Source organism: Muscardinus avellanarius (genome assembly GCF_963383645.1).
Source record: "Muscardinus avellanarius genome assembly, chromosome: 3".
Lineage (NCBI taxonomy): Eukaryota > Metazoa > Chordata > Mammalia > Rodentia > Gliridae > Muscardinus > Muscardinus avellanarius.
Genome location: NC_137788.1, coordinates 45,049,329 through 45,068,119, shown reverse-complemented (window position 1 = coordinate 45,068,119; position 18,791 = coordinate 45,049,329). Strand labels below are relative to the sequence as shown.

Here is an 18,791-nt window from a genome sequence, read left to right as displayed (position 1 = left end):
TAAAGAATAAAAAATAGGGCTGGGGGGTGTCACTCAGAGGTAGAATGCCCCTGGGTTCCATCCCCAGCAGTGCAAAAAAACCCAAAACAAAACAACAAAAAGCCAGGTAAGTGGCATTCGTTTATAATCCCAGTACTTGGGAGGCTGAGACAGGAGAATAGTAGGTTTGTGGCCAGATTTAGCAATTTAGCAAGGCTTTCAGCAATTTAGTGAGATACTATTTCAAAATTAAAAATAAAGCTGGACATGGTGGTGCAGGTTTGCAATCCCCATGCTTAGGAGGCGGAGACAGAAGGATCACACAGGTTCGAAGCCAGACTCGCTGGCTTAAGAGACCCTGTTTAAAAAAAAAAAAAATTTATATTCATATATATATATATATATATATATTAGGTCTGAGAGTGTAGCCCAGAGGTAGAAGGGTTTCCAGGAACCCCAGTACCACCAATAAACAAATAAAATAAGAATAAAAAATAAAACTAAGACTAGTGGTATAGCTCAGAAGCAGAATGCCACTGGGTTCAATCCCTGGTCCCACAAAACAAATACAAACATAAAAAAAGGCTGAGGTATAGCTCAGGAGTAGAATGCTCCTGAGTTTCATCCCCAGTACACACACACACACACACACACACACACACACACACACACAGAGTCAAAAGCAGAAATTGGTTTTTTCAAAATGTATTCTCATTCTATGAAATAAAGATATATGGTACTTTACACATGTAGACTTCTAAATGTTTATTTTGTATTTTGTGGTTGGGCGTGGTAGCACATGCTTGATTTGGGAGGCAGAGACTGGAGGATTGTGGTTCACAGACAGCCTCAGCTACTTAGTGAGGCTCTTTGCAACTCAGTGAGACCCTGTTTCAAAAATAAAGAATAAAAAAGTAGGGCTGGCAGGCCGGGCGTGGTGGTGCACGCTTGTAATTCCCGCGCTTGGGAGGCTAAGACAGGAGGATCGCACAGGTTTGAAGCCAGCCTCAGCTACTGAGTGAGGCTCTCAGTAACTTAGTGAGACCCTGTCTCCAAATAAAGTATAAAATAGGTCTGAGAGTATAGCCTGGAGGTAGAAAGCCTCTGGGTTCCACCCCCAGTACCAAGTTTATTTTATTTTATATAAAATAAAATAACACTAGGTCTGGGGCTGTAGATTGGAGATACAACCACCCTGGGGTTGATCCCTAGGATCACAAAAAATACATAAATAAATAAATAATACAGTAAGATGTAGGATAGGCAAAAATAAATGAATGCCTTTTCCTAGGATCAGGCTATCTGGACTTTTCAGTCATTCTTTCCTTTTCTTTTTCTTTTTTTTTTTTCCTTTTTTTTTTTTTTTGATACTAGGGATTGAACCCAGAGACATTCTCTGATTAAACCCCCAGCCCTACTTTTTATTTTTATTTTGAAACAGGTTCTCTTTGAGTTAATGAGAATCTCACTACTTGCTGAGGCCATCCTTGAAACTGCAATCCTCCTGTCTTAGCCTCCCAAATACTAGGATTACAGGCTTGTGCCACCACAACCATATCTTTTCTGGGGTGTTTTGTTTTGTTTTGTTTTTGCAGTACTAGGGATAGAACCCAGGATCATTCTACCTCCGAGCTGCACCCCCAGCCCTATATTTTATTCTTTATTCATTTTGGTGGTACTGGGGTTCTTGGAAGCCCTTCTACCTCCGGGCTATACTCTCAGACCTATTTTTTTATATTTTTATTTGGAAACAGGGTCTCTTAAGCCAGCGCGGCTGGCTTCGAACCTGCGTGATCCTCCTGTCTCCGCCTCCCAGTGCGGGGATTACAAGCGTGTGCCACCACGCCTGGCTTTATTCTTTATTTATTTTGAAACCGGGTCTCACTGGGTTGCAAAGGGCCTCACTAAGTAGCTAAGGCTGTCCATGAACTGCAATCTGCCGCTCTCAGCCTCCCGAATGCTGGGATTATAAGTGTGTGCCTCCACACCCGGCTTTTTCTGTTATTTCTAAAAAAAATAATTAAGCTGGACGTGGTGGTGCATACCTGTAATCTCAGGACTTGGGAGGCTGATATGGGAGGACAGCCATTTTTTGGCCAGTCCCAGCAATTTAATGAGACTCTCAACAATTAAGCAAGACTCTATTTTAAAGTTAAAATGGCTAGGCATATAGCTCAAAGCTAGAATGCCTCTGGGTTCAGTCCCTGGTATCAATAACAATTATTATTATTATTTGGTAATAATTATTATTTGGGAATAATAATTATTATTCAAATACTGCTAACATCATTTAATAATAATTATTCTTATATACTATTATTAAATTATTATTATTATTGAATGGCCATAGCAGTACTTCAAAATCCAGTGTCAATTAACAGAACGTGGTTTTTTGTTTCCTCCATTTTTTAATTTTACCATGAAATGCCATGGTCTGAAGCAGTCGATCAGCCACCTCCTGTGGAAATACTCCAGGTTCCTGCAGACACAGTGTTCCATCTTGTCTTGCTGAACAGAATTTCTCAAGGTGAGTGGTGAGGAAACTCAAGCAGATATCAAGTAAGGAATAGGGGGACGCCTCCTCCTTGGAGCCCGGGAAGAAACATAAAGGGAACACAGAAAGAACAAGTTAGTTTCCACAAGACATTCATTTACTCACTCAATAAGTGACAGGAAGTAGATCATGTGGGAATACAATGTGTGACTCATGTTCTCAGAAGCAAGGGAAGAGAAACCCTTAGACAAACATTTACACACAGTCATATAAATACTATAATAAAGGATAAAGTGGGTACTATGAATGCATATTAAAGAGTTCTAACCAGTCAAGGGTGGTCAGGAAAGACCTCAGAGACATAACAGATTCATCTTCCTAAATTATTACTTATAATTCCCCCCCATTAACTCAATCGCTCAATGGACTACCACACGCCTAAAGACAAAAGCCAAAATTCTTATATTGTTAGACTGATATAAAAGTTCTTCCAAAATTTAACCCTAATTTACTTTTCAACTTAATTTCCCATTCCAATCTGATAGTTTCAGTATGACTGCTTTATTGGGATAAAAGAATTTTGTACAGGTGTTAAACATATCAAAAAAGAAAACGCCAGGCATGATGCTGCACGCTTGTAATCCCAGCATATGGGAGGCTGAGACAGGAGGACTGAAGTTCGAGGACGGCCCTAGCTACTACTTAGTGAGGCCCTTTGCAACTCAGTGAGACCCTGTTTCAAAATAAAGACTAAAAAATAGGGATGGGGGGATAGCTCGGAGGTAGAATGCCCCTGGGTTCAATCCCCAGTACCGCAAAAAGAACAAAGTTTAGCTGGGTATGGTGGCACATACTTGTAATCCCAGCACTTGGGGGGCTGGGACAGGAGTATCACAGGAAGAAAGAAAGAAACAAAGGAAGGAAGGAAAGAAGGAAGGCTGGAAGGGCAGAGTGGTACAGACCTGTAATCCTAGTACTTGGGAGGCTAAGAAAGGACGCAGATTCTAGGACAGACTCAGCAATAGTAAGACTCTCATCAACCTAGAGAGACCCTGTTTCAAAATAAAATTAGGGCAGAGAGACCCTGTTTCAAAATAAAAATAGGGCAGTGGTATAGCTCAGAGGTAGAATGCCACTGGGTTCAACTCCCAGTACAATCAATCAATCAATCAATAAGGAGGCCAAGATTTTTTTTTTGGTGATACTGGGGGTGGCACCCAGGGCTTTCTACCTTCAGGTTATACTCTCAGACCTATTTTTTAAAATATACTTTATTTGGAAACAGAGTCTCAGTAAGTTGCTGAAAGCCTCACTAAGTAGCTGAGGCTGGCTTCAAACCTGTGTGATCCTCCTGTCTCAGCCTCCCAAACCCGAGGATTACAACCGTGTGCCACCACACCCGGTGGAAGCCAAGATTTAAATGTAAGGCTTTAACTGCAAAAACAAACACTAAATAATATAATTAAAATATAACTATATTAAGCATCTATTAGGTATTTTTTTTTTTTTTGGTGGTACTGGGGTTCCTGGAAGCCCTTCTACCTCCGAGCTACACTCCCAGACCTATTTTTATATTTTTATTTGGAAACAGGGTCTCCTAAGCCAGCGAGCGCAGCTGGCTTCGAACCTGCGCAATCCTTCTGTCTCTGCCTCCCAAGCGCAGGGATTACAAGTGCAACTCAGTGAGACTCTAAGACCGTTTCAAAATAAAGAACAAAAAATAGGGCTGGGGGTGTAGCTCGGAGGTAGAAAGCCTCTGGGTTTCATCCCCAGTAACACAATAAGTAAGTAAACAAACAAACAAAAAATAAATAAATAAAATGAGTCTGTGGGTATAACTCAGAGGTATACCAAAAAAAAAAAAAAAAAAAAAGAACTCTTAAAAAAGTTGAAGCTGGTGTGGTGGTGGGAGCCTGTGATCCCAGTACTTGGGAGGCTGAGACAGGAGGATCATAGGCTTGAGGATAGTCTCAGCAAGTAATGTGACTCATTAACCTAGGGAGACCCTATTTCCAAATAAAAAATAAAACTGAGCTGGGGATGTAGCTCGAAGGTAGAATGACTCTGGGTTCAACCCCCAGTACTACCCCCCACACACACAAAGGCAAAAGTATAAAGATATAAAACTACAAAGAATTTACAAATGACCAGTGAAAGATTCTTAACATCAATAGTCATCAGGAAAATAGACCCAAAATCCCAGTAAAATACCACTTCGCACCCACTAGAATGCTTATAATCCAAGATGGCCAATAACAAGTGTTGACCAGGATGCAGAAAACTTAGAAACCTCATACATGGGTTGTGGACATGTAAAATATTACAGCTGTCTTGGAAAACAGTTTGGCAGTTCATCAAAAAGTGGAACAGAGTTACCATAAGACCTAGCAATTCTATTCCTGAACATAATAAACCCAAAATCAATGAAAATATGCCCACATAAACATGGCCAGGTGCAGTGGTGCATGCCTGTTATCCTAGCTACTCAGGAGGCTGAGGCAAGAGGATCTCAGATTCAAGGTAATTTAGTGACTATGTCTCAAAATGAAAAGTTAAATTACTGGTGACATAGCTTAGTGGTTGAGTGCCCCTGGGTTCAATCTCCAATATGAGGGCTAGGGTGTCACACAAAGGTAGAATGCCCCTGGGTTCAATTCCCAATACCAAAATGTCTACACACACACACACACACACACACACACACACACACACACAAGAATAAACAAAATATAGTAGTCTTACAATGGAGTTACTGATCAAAAAAGAAATTTCAATATATCATAATATGGATGAACCCTGGAAACATTTAATGTTAACTTTAAAAAGCCAGACACAAAAGACCACATATCTTATGCTCTTCTTTGCATAAAATACTCAGAATAGGTAAATTCTCAGAGATAAAGGGCTGTGATTCTATCTCATTGGTAGAGTGATTGTCTAGCATGTTTAAGCCCCTGGGTTCAATCTGAAGCCACACACACACACACACACACACACACACACAGAAGGAAGGAGATTAGTGGTTTAGGCTTCAGTGGAGGGTAAGGAGAAAATGAGCAGTGAGTGCTGGGTATTTGGTAATGAAAATGTTCTAAAACTAATTGTGATTCGGGCGTGATGGGGCATGCTTGTAATCCCAGTATCTGCAAGGCTAAGACAGGAGGATCACAGGCTGAAATCCAACCTCAGCCAATTATCAAGACCCTCTTACAACTTCTTCAGACTCTGTTTCAAAATAATAAACAAGCCGGGCATGGTGGCTCACACTTGTAATCCCAGCGCTTGGGAGGCAGAAACAGGAGGATTGCACAAGTTCCAAGCCAGCCTCAGCTACTTAGTGAGGCTCTCAGCAACTCAGTGAGACCCTGTTTCCAAATAAAATATAAAATAGGTCTGGGAGTATAGCCCAGAGGTAGAAAATGCTCTGGGTTCCACCCTCAGTACCACAAAATAAATAATAAATAAATAAATAAAAAGCCAGGCGTGGTGGTGCATGCTTGTAATCCTAGCATTCGGGAGGCTGAGACCAGAGGATCATGGTTCACGGACAGCCTCTGCTACTTAGTGAGGCCATTTGCAACTCAGTGAGACCTGGTTTCAAAATAAAGAATAAAAAATAGGGCGGGGGGTGTAGCTCGGAGGTCAAATGCCCCTGGGTTCCATCTCAGACCAACTAAATAAATAAATAAATAAATAACAAAGCTGGATGTGGTGGCATATGCTTGTAATCCCAATATTTGGAATGGAACCCAGGGGCACTTACCTGCAAGCTATACCCCCAGCCCTAGTTTTTAGTCTTTTTATTTTTGAAACAGGATCTCACGGAGTTGCGAAGGGCCTCGTCAAGTATCTGAGGCTATCTGAGAACCGCGATCCTCTGGTCTTTGCCTCCCAAATGCTGAAACTACAAATCTGTGCTACCACGCCCAGCTGAAGTTTTTTTTTGTTTTTGTTTTTTTTTTTGGTGAGTCTGGGGATGGAACCCAGGAGCATTCAACCTCAGAGCTACACCCTTTGCCCTATTTTTTATTCTTTATTTTGAAAAGAGGTTTCATTGAATTGCAGAGGGCCTAAGTAGCTCAGGCTGTCTGCAAACTGTGATCCTCCTGTCTCAGCCTCCCAAATGCTGGGATTACAAGTGTGTGCCACCATGCCCATTTGAAGACTTTTAAAGAGCAGTAAACAGAGATTGAGAAGCCTAGGTTACATATTAAATGATAAAGTCACTGGGCTTCCATTTCAGTGGTTTAATTTTCTAAGTATCTATTATATGCCAGGCATCGTACAAGCATTTCGTGTGTGTGTGTGTTACTGGGAATCAAACCCAGGGACATTCTACTTCCAAGCTATACCACCAGACCTTTTTACTGAGGGTGGAACCCAGGGGTTTTTCTACCTCCAGGCTATACTCCCAGACCTACTTTATACTTTATTTGGAAACAGTCTCACTAAGTTACGAAGAGCCTCACTAATTAGCTGAGGCTGGCTTCGAACCTGTGCGATCCTCCTGTCTCAGCCTCCCAAGCGCTGGGATTACAAGTGTGCACCACCACACCGGGCTCCAGACCTATTTTTATTCTTTATTTAGAAACGGGATCTCCCTAAGTTGTAGAGGGCCTCACTAAGTAGCTAAGGCTGGCCAAGAAAATGCGATCCTCCTTTCTTAGCCTCCAAAATAGCAGGATTACAAGTAAGCACCATCAGGCCCATCTTACAGTAGTATTTAACCAAAAAAATATTAACCTTCAGCTGGGTGTGATTATGCATGCCAGTAATCCTAGTACTTGGGAGGCTGAGATAGGAGAATTAAAGGTTCAAGAATAGCCTCAGCAACTTAGTGGGACCCTTTTTCAAAATAAAAAGGGGTAGTGGTGTAGTTTGGAGGTAGAATACCCCTGGGTTGAATCCCCAGTATAAAAAGATAAAGTTAACCTAGATACATTATAGCCCAGAGAAGTGAAGTAAGGTGTCTGGGAATGGTACTTACTCCACGGCTTCTTGCGCTCTGCTTATCCTCAAGGAAAGGACGTTACAGAATAGGAACCCCATGTTTCTAGACCACCTAAAGCCAGTGAGGTCTAAGATGACCACCAGAAAAACCTCTAATGGACCCCAAATCCTTCAAGATGAAACAGGAACAAAGACAAGTGGGGGAATTGTTTACTGGGGCAAAAACCTAAATAAATCTTCTAGCTTCATTGGCTTAGTTGACTTAAAAATTACTAATTTTGGAGAAAGGCATGTTGGCACACACCTGTAATCCCAGAATTTGGGAGGCTGACAGGAGGATCACAAGCTTGAGGACAGCCTCAGTAAGTAGTGAGACTCTCATCAACCTAGTGAGACTCTGTTCAAAATAAAAGATAAATAGGGCTGAGAGCACAGATTGGAGAGTAACCCCCCCCCCAAATCACTAATATTGGAGGTAACACAACTGGGCTAGCTTTGTTGTAGACAACACTTCTGGTGTGTGGGTTATGATGATTACAACGGTTGCCTAAGTCACTATTTAGGGACTTGAAGGCCGCTTTTGATGAAAATACTGACTTCACTGGGCTGCAGATGTCTGATGGGTGACAAGACTGAGCGAAAAGTGCTTGTCATCTCTATCTTCATATTGTGCCTGTCTCCTTTGTTGCTTAACTTTTGGATCACATTCTACTTAGTACTGCATGTAGACATGTTGACCACTTGAGAAATGTTTTGTACAAAACTATAATAAAGGTTAAACTTGCCCCAGACAGTTTCTCATTTGCTCCCCACCTTCATAGCTAAAGATACCTACTAGCTGCCATGAGCAAAAATAGCAAACTATAAGCTGGGCATAATGACATACACTTGTAATCCTAGTACTTGGGACAGGAGGATCTCAAGTTTTCAGCCAGCCTCAGCAATTTGTGAGGCCCTCCGCAATTTAGTGAGACCCTGTTTCAAAATAAAAAACAAGACAGGGCTAAGGGTGTAGCTCAGAGGTAGAATGCCCCTGCATCCAATATCTAGTAACACACACACACACACACACACACACACACACACACACACACACACAATACCCTCATAGCTTACCCATTCTCTGGGCTTCCAACTTCCAAAAAAATAAAATAGTGATAACAATAAAGTATAATTTTTTTTTTTTTTTTTTTTTTTTTTTGGTGGTGGTACTGGGGTTCCTGGAAACCCTTCTACCTCCAGGCTACACTCCCAGACCTATTTTTTATATTTTTATTTGGAAACAGGGTCCCTTAAGCCAGCAAGGCTGGCTTCAAACCTGCGCAATCCTCCTGTCTCCACCTCCCAAGCGCGGGGATTACAAGTGTGCGACGCCACACCCGGCTACAATGAAGTATAATTTAAAGAAAAAATTTTAAGCACATAGGCTTTAACAAAAAGAAAATGGAAGCCGGATTGCACAGGTTCAAAGCCAGCCTCAGCTACCTAGTGAGGCTCTCAGCAACTTAATGAGACCCTGTTTCCAAATAAAGTATAAAATAGGTCTGGGAGTATAGCCTGGAGGTAGAAAAGTCCCTGGGTTCCACTTTCAGTACCACAAAAATAAAAATAAAATAAAATAAAAAAGCTGGAGGTGGCAGCACTTGCTTGTAATCCCAGCATTTGGAAGGCTGAGACAAGAAGATCACAGTTTGTGGACAGTTTCAGCTACTTAGAACCTTTGCAACTCAGTGAGGCCCTGTTTCAAAATAAAGAATAAAAAAAAAAAATAAGGCTAGGGATGTTGCTCAAAGGTAGAAAGCCCCTGGGTTCTATCCCTAGTAGAGCAAATAAATAAATAAATAAATAAATAAATAAATAAAAATATAAAATTTTTAAAAATAAAATAAAAAATAAAAGTAGGACTGGGGCCAGGCGTGGTGATACACACTTGTAATCCCAGTACTTGGGGAAGCTGAGACATGAGGATCACAGTTTGCAGACAGCCTCAGATATTTAGTGAGGCCTTCTGCAATTTAGTGAGACCTTGTTTCAAAATATTAAAAAAAAAAAAACCTACAAAATAGGGATGGGGGTATAGCTGGGAGGTAGAATACCCCTGCAAAGAAAAACAAAAGAATAAAAAATAGGGCTAGGGGTGTAGCTCAAGGTAAACTGCCCCTGGGTTCCATTCCCAGTACCACACACACACAAAAAAAAAAGTAGGGCTGGGGTTATAGCCCCAGGATTCAATCCCCAGTACCATAAAAACAAAAATACATGGTCATGGTCTGAATTTAGCAATATTAAGGAAAAGTACTATTACACATTACCACATACCAGAGTTAACCAAATAAACCACAGCAAGCAAAATCAATAAAGAAGTTAATGATAATTCATAATCAAGACACAAAATAAGCAATAATAGCAATAACCACCAACTCAAAACAACACTGCTGTTGCAGATTGCCAAACTCCCTTCCAAGAAATTCCAACAGATGTTATCTGTACATATACAGTTTTGCAACACTTCCAAGTGTTGTGTGTGTGTGTGTGTGTGTGTGTGTGTGTGTGTGTGTGTGTGTATTACTGGGGATTAAACCCAGGGACATTCTGCCTCTAAGCTATACTCCTAGCCATATTTTATTTTTTTTTAATTAGGGCCTCCTTAAATTTCTAAGGCTGGTTGCAAACCTGTGATACTCCTGTCTCAGTACCAGAACTATTGGGGAGAAGGGGAGAGAAGGAAGGAAGGAAGGAAGGAAGGAAGGAAGGAAGGAAGGACGGAGTCCCTAGATTGAACCCAATGGTGTTCTACCTCGGAGCTATATCCCCTCACTACTTACTGAGGCTTTCTTGAACCTATGATCTTCCTGCCTCATCCTCCCAAGTACTGGGATTACAGGCATGTACCACCAAACCTGGCTCAGATTTCCTGCCTTTTTTTTTTTTTCTGCTTTTTTTTTTTCTTTCTTTCCCCAACCCTCCGTACTGGCAATGAAACCCAGGGACATTCTACCTTGGAGCTACACCTCCATCCAGCCTTTTTTTTTTTTTTTTTTTTTTTTTTTTGTAGTCCCAGGGATGGAACCTAGGGGGATTGTACCTACGAGCTACACCCACATCCCTATTTTTTACTTTATATTTGAAACAGGGTCTCGCTGAGTTGTGAAGGGCCTTGCTAAATAGCTGAGGCTATCAGGGAAGTACGATCCTCTAGTCTCAGCCTCCTGAATGCTGGGATTACAAACCTGCACCACCAAGCCTGGCTTTCAGATTTCTTTAAAAAAAAAAACAAAAAAAACTAAATTAGCCGGGCATGGGGGCGCACTCTTGTAATCCCAGTATTTGGGAGGCTGAGACTGGAGGATAGGGGTTCATAGACAGCCTTAGCTACTTATAACTATCATCATACAATAAACATGTTTCATAAAAAAAATGTTTTATTCACTGATTGAACCTAAAATAATGCCTATTACATGGTTTCACTAAATGTTTAAGTTAATAAGTGTAAGCCAGTTATGGTGGCATACACTTGTAATCCTAGTACTTGCGAGGCAGAGACAGGAAGATCGCAGGTTTGAAGCCAACCTCAGCTACTTAGTGAGGCCCTCCACAACTTAGTGAGACCCTGTTTCAAAATAAAGGATAAGCCGGGCGTGGTGGTGCACACTTGTAATCCCAGAGTTTGAGAGGCTGAGACAGGAGAATCGCACAGGTTCGAAACCAGCCTCAGCTACTTAGTGAGGCTCTCAGCAACTTAGTGAGACCCTGTTTCCAAATAAAGTAAAAAAAAAATAAAAATCTGGTAGTATAGCCCGAAGGTAGAAAAGCCCCTGGGTTTACCCCCAGTACCCCAGTACCACAAAATAAAGGATAAAAAATAGGTCTGAGTGTGTAGCTTGGAGTTAGAATGAATGTCCCTGGGTTCATTCTCTAGTTGGAGCCTCAGGAAATAGACTCTCATCAACCTACAACCTCGTGATACTCTGTTTCAAAATAAAAATAAAATAAGGTTGGGGCAGAAGCTCAGAGGTAGAATACCTCTGGGTTCACACAGTACCATACACAAAATAAGTAAGTAATACACAGATATATCAACAAGAAAATGACTGACAGGTAAGAAACACCTTTCCTGGAGATTGGCAATGAAGACTATAAAAATTTTTTTTTTTTTTTCTGTACTGGGGATTGAATCCAGGGGCATTCTACCTTCAAGCTATACCCCAAACCCTATTTTTTATTTTTTATTTTGAAACAGGGTCTCACTCAATTGCAGGCCTCACTAAATAGCTAAGGCTGGCCACGAACCTCAATCCTCCTGTCTCAACCTCCAAAGTACCAGGATTATAAGCATGTGCCACCATGCCTGGCTATATAGGCTTTTTTTTTTTTCCATAGATGATAAATCCTAGCCATGGAAGCAGTCATATAAAGACAGAATTACTTCCTATTTCACTAAAAATTTTAAACAAAACTCAGTTTTATTCTCTTTGGGGTAATTTTTCTAGTCATTTTCAAAGTAACTTGTGTTGAATTTCTCTAGGAAAATTATTTTAAGTTACTGAGGCAGTATTACTGTAGGCATATCTATATTACTGTATATCAAACCTTTTATGAGAGGTCACTGTTGCCTGTCAGTTATTTTCTTGTTGCTATATCTGTGTATTCTTTTTCTTTCTTTCTTTCTTTTCAGCACTGGAGATTGAACCCAGGGGCATTCTACCTCTGAGCTACACCCTCAGCCCTATTTTTTATTCTTTATTTTGAAACAGGGTCTCACTGAGTTGCAAAAGGCCTCACTAAGTAGCTGAGGCTGTTCGAGAACCATGATCCTCGGGTCTCAGCCTCCCAAATGCTGGGATTACAAACATGCACCACAATGCCTGGCAAGTAAAAAAATTTTTTAAAGGCCTGAAGGTGTAGCTCAGAAGTAGAACACCTCTGGGGTTCAATCCTCGGTACCAAAAAATAAAAATAGCCAGGCATGGTGACACATGCTCGTAATCCCAGCACTTGGGAGGCGGAGACAGGAGGATTGCACAGGTTTGAAGCCAGCCTCACTGGCTTAAGAGACCCTGTTTCCAAATAAAAATATAAAAATAGGTCTGGGAGTGTAGCCTGGAGGTAGAAGGGTTTCCAGGAACCCCAGTACCACCAATAAATTAAATAAATAAATAAATAAATAAATAAATAAAATAAAAAAGCCTTGCACCTTCCACCAGGTGAGGATGCAAGGAGAAAGCAGGTGCCTCCAAGAATTAGGAAGACAGCCCTCATCAGACTTCGAATGTGCCAGTGCCTAGACCCTGGACTTCCTAGCCTTCAGAACTGTGAGAAATAAATTTCTGTTGTTTACAAGCTCCCCAGTTTATGGCATTTTGTTATAGCAGCCAACTAAGATAATGCCTTTCTAGCCTCATTTCCTACTACCCATTCTCATTCTTACATCCTTCCATGCTATACAAATGCAATACTGCTTCCTACAGTACATCCTAACTCCTGTTTTCTACTCCTTTTTATGATAAAGCTTTCTTCCCCCTCCCAAAATGATCTACATAAATAAATCCTATTCATCTTTCAGACCCAGCCCAAATAACATTTTGGGTCCTAAATACCCATAGAAGAGTTCATAAGAGTTCCCAAGTACTGGGATTACAAGAATGAGCCACCACACCTGGCTCTAAATTTCCTTTTAACACATCTCCTATCAAAAAAAATTCTCAAAACACACTTTTTCTGTATAATCCACTAAAACTGCCTCAAATTTCAGTTTAAAATTGTAAGGTGGTGAAATAATATCATAAAGCGAATCAATCACGCATCTGCTTGACCAAGGCACTGGGAATAACTGAAAGTAAGGCACACCTGGCATGGTGGTACACACTTATAATCCCAGCATTTGGGAGGCTGAGACAGGAGGATCGTGGTTCACAGAGAGCCTCAGCTACTAAGTGAGGCCCTTTGGAACTCAGTGAGACCCTGTTTCAAAATAAAGAATAAAAAATAGGGCTGAGTGTGTAGCTCAGAGGAGAATGGCCCTGGGTTCTATCTCCAGTACTGCGAAAAAGAAAGTAAGGCACAGTTGTTGCCTAAACTCAGTCTCAGTTCCACAGAGAGAAAGACTAACACACAATGACCGTGATGGGTTGTGAAAGCAAAGGATAGGCACAGGAGAATGACAACCTGTAAATGCAGAAGTCAGTGAGCTACGAAAAGTTTATAGATAAATGATTTGATAGTAAATCCTTTTCCTAAAAAGCAGATAGAGGCCAGGCATGGTGGCACACACTTGTAATTCCAGCATTTGAAAGATTGAGGCAGGAGGATCCATTGTAGTTAGCCAACAGCCTCAGCTACTATTTAGTGAGGCCCTTTGCAACTCAGTGAGACACTGTTTCAAAATAAATAATAAAAAATAGGAAGCTAGGTGTGGTGGCCTGCTTGTATTGGGAGGCTAAGACCAGAGGATCACGGTTTGCTGACAGCCTCAGCTACTCAGTGAGGCCCTTCGCAACTCAGTGAGACCCTGTTTCAAAATAAAGAATAAAAAATTGAGGCCGGGTGTGGTGGCGCACGCTTGTAATCCCCGCGCTTGGGAGGCGGAGACAGGAGGATCGCGCAGGTTCGAAGCCAGCCGCGCTGGCATAAGAGACCCTGTTTCAGAAATATAAAATAGGTCTGGGAGTGTAGCCCGGAGGTAGAAGGGCTTCCAGGAACCCCAGTACCACCCAAAAAAAAAAAAAAAAAAATTGAATAGGGGGTGTAGCTCGGAAGTCAAATGCCTCTGGGTTCCAGCCCCAGACCTGCAAAAAAAAAAAAAAAAAAAAAAGGCTGGGATGTAGCATTCTACTTCGAATGCCCCTGGGTCCCACCTCCAGGACCGCAAAAATAATAAATAAATAAATAAATAAATAAATAAATAAATAAAATAGATTTTGACTGGAATGTCTTATTCCTCCCAGATATAAAAATTTAGCTTGTATGATGGAGCAATGTTTTCAATAAATATACTGTAAACCACATGTAAACCAATTGAATGAAGAAGCAACTGAAGTCTCAACCTATTCTAAAACAGGAAAAAAAACTTGCAAATAAAATGTTCCCCCAAGAAATGGCAAAACAAATGAACCCTTTAGAAGGTATTAGTGAGAATGTCACAATCTGACTGCCAAGCTGATTTTCAGTCCTCAGATGCCCTTGGTATCTGCCTCCAAGGAAAACAAATCATTTGTTCTATGTAATAACAAGGCTGTAAATAAGTATTTTTAAATTTCCCAAACCATATTTCCACATTAAAAGACGCCCAAAAATAGATTTGAAGGCATTTTTAGCTATTTTTTTAGTCAAAAGGCTAGATATCTCAGGTCACAATGTGCAAGGTGGCCCTCACTCCACCACTCTATCACACAGTCAGATTTTCCAACAACACTAGGTAATAAAGCTTCCAAGCTCTCTTCCTTGCCTCCAATATCCCACCTCCGAGAGAGAAAGGGAGGGGGGGTGGGAGAAAGAGAAAAGAAAGAGGAAAGAAAGCAAGCCAGGAAGCGTAGGAATCCCTCTCCACCCGCTCAAAGCTCCCTGGAAGCAATAGCCTTTCAGATTGTTCCTGCTCAGACCCCTGAAGCTTGCAGAAGGAAATGGGGACAGCTGTGCGAGGTAGCGAGCCAGGACATCTGATAAGGGGCAGAGGAAACGTGGATGGTAGAGGACGCAGGGGAGGAGGGGGCAGTGGAGATAAAATGGTGAAGAGCATTGAGAAGGGAGAGCAAAGTGCAGGAGCGAAAATGGAGAGGAAGGAGGGGGAAGGGGTAAAGATCACGGTAGAGACAAAAAAGGCAAAATGGTAGAGGAGAAAAGGAAGGGCTCGGGGCAAGGAGGGAGAAGCCAAAGGAACGCCAAGGAGGCTGTCACCGGGGGTGACAAAAGGGTATCGCCGGGAGGAGGGAGACTAAGGGGGCGTCACCTAAAGGGGTTCGCGCGGCGGGGGCCGCGGAGCACCGGGAGGGGGAGCAGGACACCGGGGCGCGGTGACGAGGGGCTGAGGCGCCGAGGCCGGGGAGGGTCAGGCCTCGGGGGCTAGGCTGGCCGGCGGCTGCGGCTCCGCAGGCCGAGCTCCCTCACCATGGCTGCGCCGGCCTGGTCCTCGGACATGCAGCCTCGGTCCTGGGTGCGGCGGCGGGCCGGGCCCGAGCCGGCCTCCAGGCTGAGCCGGCGCGGAGGCTCCAGGAGGCTCCAGGAGGCTCCGGCGAGCGGCGGCGCCGGGCTCGGCCCAGGCCTCGGCCTCCTTCCCTCAGAAGCTGGAAGTGCAGCAGCCGCAGCCGCAGCCGCAGCCCTGGCCCGACCGCAGACTCCGCCCCCCCGCGAGGCCCCGCCCCGGCGCCCGGCCCCGCCCCGCGAGGCCCCGCCCCCGACGCCACGCGCAGACTCCGAGGCCGCGAGGCTCCGCCCCGAGGTCCGGCCCCGCCCCGCGAGGCCCCGCCCCCGACGCCACGCGCAGACTCCGCGGCCGCGTCCTGCTCGCAGCCGGACCTCGCGCGCGCCGCGTCCGGGCCCTTAAAGGGGCGACGCCCCCTCAAATGCGCCCGGCCCATTGGAAAGTAATAAGAGCTTTAAGTCTTACGTCAGGACGGGAGACTAGAGCCCTAGCTTCAGCCACCTCCAGACCGCTGTGTCACTCACAATCAACATCTTTCTGTCATTAAGATTTTGGCTTCCAATGACTGTCACTCATTACTATTATCATCATTCTTGAGTATTTCAACATTCTCTTATATGATTCTTCTAATGCTCCGCCCTCTCAGGTACCTCTCCTCTAAAGATTACCCTGGATTCAGCCTCTCCCATGTTCAGACCTTTGTTTGTTTTGGCTTTTGTGGTATTGGGAATAGAACCCAGGGACATTCTACCTCCGAGCTACACCCCAGCCTTTTCTTTGTTTCGGTACCAGAGATGGAACCCAGGGGCATTATACCTCTGAACTACACCCCCAATCATATATATATATATATATAATTTTTTTTTTTTTTTTGCAGGTCTGGGGTTGTAACCCAGGGGCATTTGACCTCCGAGCTACACCCCCTACCCTACTTTTATTCTTTATTTTGAAACCGGGTCTCACTGAGTTGTGAAAGGCCTTGTTAACTAGCTGAGGCTGTTCACGAACCGCGATCCTCCAGTCTCTGCCTCCCGAATGCTGGGATTACAAGCCTGTGCCACCATGTCCGGTTCCACACTCAGACCTTTTATTACCAAAAATTGTATAAATATAGCCGGGCATGATGGTACACACCTACTTCTTGGGAGGCTGAGACAGGAGAATCACAGGTTCGAGGCCAGCCTCAGCAACTTAAAGAGGCCCTCCGCAATTTAACTAGACCCTGTTTCAAAGTAAAAAAAAAAAAAAAAAAAATAGATAAAATAGGGCTGGGACTGTAGCCCAGAGGTAGAGCACCCCTGGGTTCAACCCCTAGAAGAAGAAAGAAGGAGGAGAAGGAGGAGGAGGAGGAGGAGGAGGAGGAGGAGGAGGAGGAGGAGGAGGAGGAGGAGGAGGAGGAGGAGGAACTTTTCTATCATCAGAATACTTTTTTTTTTTTGAGGTTCTGGGAATAAAAACCAGGGCCTCACGTACGCTAGGCAAAAGCTCTACCACTGACCTACCTCCCCAGCCTCTATAGTCTCCGTTATATTTATTTTTTAATTTTTTGCTTTTTGGGGTACTGGGGCTTGAACTCAGAGGCATTCTACCTTTGAGTTACACCCCCAGCCCTTTTTCTTTTTTCTAATTAATTAATTAATTAATTTTCAATACTAGGGATTGAACCCAGGGGCATTCTACCTCCAAGCTATACCCCCAGCCCTATTTTTTATTATTTATTTTGAAACAGGATCTCACTAAATTGGGGAGAATCTCCCTAAGTAGCTGAGGCTGGCCAGGAACCTGCACTCCTCCAGTCTCAGCCTCCCAAGCACTGGGATTACAAACATGGGCCACCAGCCAGACTACAATCTCAGAGATTTTTATTTGTTTGTTTTGTTTTTGGTGATACTGGGAATGGAACCTATGAGCTTTCTACCTCAAGGCTACACACCTATCTATTTTATTCTCTGGCATGGTGGCGCCCACTTGTAGTCCCAGTACTTGGGAGGCTAAAACAGAAGGATCACAGGTCTGCAGCCAGCCTCAGCTACTTAGTGAAACCCTTTGCAACTTACTGAGACCCTGTTTCAAAATAAAGAATTAAAAATATGGATGGGAGTATAGTTCAGAGGTAGAATACCCCTGGGTTTGGTCTCTATTGCTGACAAAGAAAGAAAGAGAAAGAAAGAAAGAAAGAAAGAAAGAAAGAAAGAAAGAAAGAAAGAAAGAAAGAAAGAAAGAAAGAGGCAGGGAGTGTAGCTTGGAGAAAGACTGTCCCTGGGTTCAATCCCCAATACCATAAATAAATAAATATAAATAAATAAAGTTTTGAGGCTGGCTTCGATCCTCCTATCCTCCTGTTTCAGCCTCCCAAGTACTGGGATTATAAGCATGTGCCACCACGCCTGGCCCCTCAGTTTTAATCATCTAACCCTCCCACTACAACTTGCTTCCTTCCTAGCTCACTACTTCCAATATTCCAACTGCTCAACTCCACCAAAACTCAAAATCCATTGATCCTACCTTTTCATTACCCCTCACACTACCCTAATAGCCTTACTTCCTTCTTTAAATAGCTTAGATTCTATTACCCATCATGAAAAATCATTCCCGGTTATTTACCTTTATTTCTCCAGTCCTTTTCTCCTTTTTTTGTGCTACAAAACCTATCCTGAACCTGTAGCCAAACCAAGAAGGTGGGGAAAATCCTAAACTATACTGGCTGGTTGACTGAATCCCCTAAATTTGATATTATTATCCTCAAATGGGCTTTTAATGATTGTATGGCTACATTTCCCCAATTACTACAATTTGCCCTCCTCCTAGATCAATCGCTCCTTTTCTTTCTCTCTCTCTCTCTCTCTCTCTCTCTCTCTCTCTCTCTCTCTCTCTCTCTCTCTCTCTCTCTCTCTCCCCACCCACTCTCTGTCTCCAAACCTCCAACACTTCCCCCTGAGTACTGTGAGGTCTTACTGTGAGGCCTAGCTAGAGGAAGGTTGAGAAAAAAAGACTTTCAGGAATGGAGGGAAAATGTCTCTAACAACTCCCTTGCCCCCAGCCCCATAAATTTACCTGCTCTGACCCGTTGTTAAGCACATCAGTTGGAGAAATACATGACTGCTTTGCTCTCCCTCCCTCCTAATGCCCCATAAAAAGCCCCTAGTCTGGCCAGGCATGGTGGCACACTCTTGTAATCCCAGCATTTGGGAGGCTAAGACCAGAGGATCTCAATTCAGACAGCCTCAGCTA

At 43.2% G+C, this 18,791-nt stretch overlaps 1 protein-coding gene across 1 annotated transcript in view; it reads right to left on the bottom strand.

Moving 5' to 3' along the window:
- Positions 1-15,556, bottom strand: part of ZYG11B (zyg-11 family member B, cell cycle regulator) — a gene marked incomplete at both ends in the record, with an annotated part of 61,654 nt that extends 46,098 nt beyond the window's left edge. The window contains 2 exons of the mRNA XM_080692246.1: positions 2,398-2,563; positions 15,527-15,556. Coding sequence (XP_080548372.1) covers positions 2,398-2,563; positions 15,527-15,556 — 196 coding nt within the window. The remainder of the gene's footprint in view (positions 1-2,397; positions 2,564-15,526) is intronic.
- Between the last annotated feature and the right edge of the window lie 3,235 nt (positions 15,557-18,791).